The sequence below is a fragment of the Penaeus vannamei genome, chromosome 20, assembly GCF_042767895.1.
Source record: "Penaeus vannamei isolate JL-2024 chromosome 20, ASM4276789v1, whole genome shotgun sequence".
In the NCBI taxonomy this organism is placed as follows: Eukaryota; Metazoa; Arthropoda; class Malacostraca; order Decapoda; family Penaeidae; genus Penaeus; species Penaeus vannamei.
The window spans coordinates 156,665-161,664 of NC_091568.1; the positions used below are offsets into that span (position 1 = coordinate 156,665).

Sequence of the window (5,000 nt, forward strand, 5' to 3'; positions counted from 1 at the left end):
AAAAACCCAAACTCAATCTCTCCTTTTGGTATAGGTTACAGTAGAGGTTGAAGACAGTGACGCGTGTAGATAGAGGAAATTGGACATTGCCATCTTATAAAGTGTAAGAAATAGTCAAAAACAACATAGTTTAAGCTGCAGCGGCCTACTATTGACCACCAAATTATGGAAATATCCCCTGTTTATCACCGCCCAGAGTTTGAGCCGCTCACCTTGTTTAGTTTGCCAGGAAAAACAAAACACTGACTGCTTAACTCAATACTGCAATATCCCAAGTAGTTCATGTGTTACTTTGTGCTTCTCAGAATTATATTTTGGTAATTATCAGTATCTGCTGTTACACATTTATGCTTCTAAAGTGTTTTATTAATGTTATACTTCAATTATATATTTTAAAATTTATATATTCAGTTCTTTAGAATGACCTGCGCATGGTGCGCATCAGACTTCCCCTTGGTAACTTCAGCTGTCTAATTTGGTCAACTTGAAAATATTTAGTTGTGGTGTGATGTGAAGGAGGTTTGTTTGCCTGTGCTTTGTCACCAGTCTCAGAGGCCACAGCATTACTAGACGTTACTGTGTGCTTATAGGTTGATGAGTCTTGTTATCTACCCAATAGTAATTTTTTATGGCCAATCCTTAGGTCTTCTGGCATCATACAGTCTTATTCTGAACCTTTACCAGAATTGGAAAAATAGATGTATGTGATATTTGTAAATGGCATATGATCATATATTGTCTTGCATTTCAACCAATCAATCAAAATGTCTGCTTCACCTCACTCCATCTATTGATGCCAAAATCAACAGGTGCTCCTAGTGATATTAGACCTTCCTTGTGCTTTATCAATCCAACCCTCCCAGAATATATGTTGTGGAAGCTTGTTGTCTTTGCTGGATCATCAAGCTAGACCACAACTAACTCTTGGCATTGCCACTGTTGGATATGTTCTGGTATTTATAATGTTCAAAGCCTTACCATGAAAGATCTTAAACACTTCTCTGTTTAGAAATTATTCAGCTGATTCTCGAAAATCATTTTATTTAGCATGCGCTAGAATGTTAATTTTTGCAGTAAAACGATATGATTCATCTCATTTTATTTTATTTATTCCACAAGTGTTCTCTGCAAGACAGATTGATAGACTTGAAAGATGGGGAACTTTTCAAAAAATGTTATATTTGAGACAAGATATTTTGGTACAGTGAAGGTTATGAGGGCTAGTAATTCTGCCTCAGTACCAGAATGGAAATACAGTATTTTTTGGTAATTATCAAGAGCAGAATATTAAGAATGGGTATTAGTGTATAGGGCTACTAATGTGGTAAGGGCATAGTTTTTCAATAATCATCCTAAATAGGACTACATAGATGTAGAGAAAACTTAACCTAACGGCATGGTCATGAAGAGTGCAGACTGACACTTTGGTATGTAAAATAGTTTGTGGAAAGGGAAGTCAACAGTTGCTTATCTAACTTTGCATATCTCCATAGCAGGTGATGCAGTGACCTGTCTACTTTGCACTCAGATAATGGTAAACAAAACTTGACCACATATATTCTGGCATAATAGAGCTTGTAGGTTTTGTAGAAAACTTAATTAAGTTGCAATGAAAAATAATTTGAGACCATTGACCTTATATGGATGGGCTGCCAGCATCCATTTTCCTGGTGGTTTTATATGCCAAAGTATGATAAAAGCAGACTTTGAGGGGTTGTATTTCTGCATGAGGATGCACAGTGTATGACCTTTCCACACCGTTATATTCTCTTAGAGCAATCTAGTTGAAGCTACACACACATTTCAACACATTGGCAATGTCCAGGCTCATGCATGGTGTCACTGGGTAGATTCTACTTGCAATAAGTAACATGAACTGTATATGGTGATGATTTATTGGCTCTGCTACATGTTTGTATGTACAAGAATTTCCACCCTGTCTGTATCATCTAATTCTTGAAAATTTACTGATACCCAGATCTCAGTCCGAATGCAATTTCACTATTCACTTCATGCTGATTATATCCTTGTGATGATAAATGTACATCATCCAATATATACACCAAATAATGATATGAAATCACTCCCTCTGCAACTCCAAGAGAAGCCCGGAAGGTAGAATAATCTAACCTGGCTCTCAGACACGAAACAACTCTGATGAAATCCGTTGAAGCAATGCACAATATAGAACCAGTTTGCTTTGTAGGGATTTTGTGGATTATTCATTTTAAGATGTTATGCTTGTGAAGAGTATATTGTGATATCCATTTGTTGCATTTAATTGTGATGTACAAGTGTATGGGCTTATTGTATGTCATTTTACTTTTATTGATTGATTTTGTTGTTGTTGTTGTTGTTGTTGTTTCTATAGAACTAAGTAATTTGGTACTAGGAAAACGATGCCAGTTGGTTTTGGTATATGGTGGGTCTTGTATGAGGCCGTTTAGGGGAGGGAGTTTATGAAATATTTTAGATAGAAAGTTATTATATTTAAGGCACAGAGGTTTACTAAGAGGAAGTGAATGATCTTTTTCTTACCATTGCATAATGGTCGTAAAATTTATGTTTTTATGTAGATAATAGCCATACTTTGATAAAAGTTTAGATTAGATATTTATGGATGTTGTTCTATTTAAGAGTGATTTAAATATTCATATGTGATAATATAATATTTGCATTAGCTTTTTTTTTACAACTTTTTTTTCTATCCCAGATGCAGTTTATGCTATTATTCAGCCGTCAAGGCAAGCTGCGCCTTCAGAAATGGTACGAGGCTCACCCAGACAAAGTGAAGAAGAAGATAACAAGAGAACTCATCTCTACCATCCTTGCCAGAAAACCTAAGATGTCCTCGTTTTTGGAGTGGAAGGACCTGAAAATTGTATATAAGAGGTGAGTAGTATAGAGACATTTCTGTTTCCTCTAGGATATTGTTATACCTTCTCTCCTTTTTGGTCTTTTCTTCCTTCCATCTCCCTCCTGCCTATCCAGCTCCTTCCTCCTGCCTATCCTTCTCCTTTCTCCTGCCTGTTCTCTTCCTTCCTCCTGCCTGTTCTCTTGCTTCCTCCTACCTCTCCTCCTTTCTCCTGCCTGTTCTCTTCCTTCCTCCTGCCTGTTCTCTTCCTTCCTCCTGCCTGTTCTCTTCCTTCCTCCTGCCTGTTCTCTTCCTTCCTCCTGCCTGTTCTCTTCCTTCCTTCTGCCTGTTCTCTTCCTTCCTTCTGCCTGTTCTCTTCCTTCCTTCTACCTGTTCTCTTCCTTCCTCCTGCCTGTTCTGTTCCTTCCTCCTGCCTGTTCTTCTCCTTTCTCCTGCCTGTTCTTCTCCTTCCTCCTGCCTATTCTTCTCCTTCCTCCTGCCTGTTCTCTTCCTTCCTCCTGCCTATTCTTCTTCCTCCTGCCTATTCTCCTCCTTCCTCCTGCCTATGCCGCTCATTCCTCTTGCTCCCTCTTTCTCCTGCATACCCTTCCTCTCTCTCCTGCATACCCTCCATCTCCTCTCCTCCCTCATTACTTCTTTCTGTCTCACCCTTCCCACCTACCTCCCTACGTTCTTCCCCCCCCTTAAGTTCAGAAATTTATTTTGGTTATCTTTAAGCTTAGATGTAAGGGTCCCTACAATTGTATTTTATGATTTTAAGTTGGATATTTTAGAAGGTTAGAGGATGACATGGTTTAATGTGTTAACATATTCCTTAATTTGTTTATTATGGTAATGATTATGACCAGTTCTTTTCTTGTGGCCATGAAACTGTCTCTTGTTTCCAGATATGCATCATTATACTTTTGTTGTGCCATAGAGCAGGAAGACAATGAACTCTTGACACTAGAGATAATTCATCGCTATGTCGAACTCCTTGACAAGTACTTCGGAAGTGTGAGTTTTTTTGCCCAAGGATCCTTTTATTATTTTTATGGTTGAGTAATATATATTTAAAAAATCTTTTGCAAAAAAATAACATTAATACTTATTGATGAGTTCAATCCTTGATCACTTTTAAAGATAATAGACAAAGAGAAAAAAATGATTTTGACAGGTGTGCGAACTCGACATCATCTTCAACTTTGAGAAGGCGTACTTCATGTTAGATGAACTGATGGTGGGAGGTGAAGTTTGTGAGACCAGTAAGAAAAATGTTCTCAAGGCAATTGCGGCTCAGGACCTTCTGCAGGAGGTTAGTTATGGCGAAACAGCATACGAGTTGTGACTGCAAGGGTGTGCCAAGGTTTTTATTTTTTTTTTCTGTAAAAAGTTTATGATGTTTTTGTGCTAGAGGCAAAAACTCTCCTGTTGGTATCCTCTTATGAATATTGATATATGTATATTTGAAACCTATCAGAGACAGATATTTTTTACTCTCACCCTTTTTTTTCTAAATGAGATGCTATGTATATTTTTATGTAATATAATTTAATATCACTGAATCCGTTCAGTTGGCCAAAAGTTAGACCAAGCGATTTAGACCTTAGCACCCTTGTAGCACAAAGGAAAACATGCATTCAAAGCCAGACATCCAAAGGTACTCTTTTGTCACAAGTGAAAAATAAGGCAGCTGAAATACTTCTAAGGTTTTCATAGTGGGACTTTTTTTCCTTGAAGTCACAATTTTCTTTAAGCTTGGTATATAAACCTTCCAAGGCAAAAGATATCTTTGGAATAGTTTATACACACGATATGTGTATTAGTATGGGGCAGATAGGTAAGGGGTTATGTTGTTAGTGAAAGGGCTTGTATTTCTCCATCAGAAAAGATGATTGGGGTTTTAGGATATATATATATATATGGAGAGATGTTATACCATAGATGCATGGTACCTTAAGCATCTTTTATATGGAGAAATGCAATATTGATTATAAATATATTTTCTGTTTATAAAGTATTTTATTATGTTATGTAGCAAAGACATATGTTGGAGGTTGCTTTGTATTGTATTAATATTTTAATCTTTATATGATACTAGCTAAGGCTAGCATGTTGATAATTTTATACTAGGTGTGAGTGCTTG

General features: G+C 36.9%; 1 protein-coding gene across 4 annotated transcripts in view; it reads left to right on the forward strand.

The window, feature by feature from the left end:
• Window positions 1–5,000, forward strand: part of AP-1sigma (AP-1 complex subunit sigma-2) — a 32,103-nt gene that overhangs the window by 771 nt on the left and 26,332 nt on the right. For all 4 annotated transcript variants that reach the window (XM_027366594.2, XM_027366593.2, XM_027366591.2 and 1 more), the window contains exons 2-4: window positions 2,714–2,892; window positions 3,763–3,871; window positions 4,032–4,169. In XM_027366594.2, coding sequence (XP_027222395.1) covers window positions 2,714–2,892; window positions 3,763–3,871; window positions 4,032–4,169 — 426 coding nt within the window. The remainder of the gene's footprint in view (window positions 1–2,713; window positions 2,893–3,762; window positions 3,872–4,031; window positions 4,170–5,000) is intronic.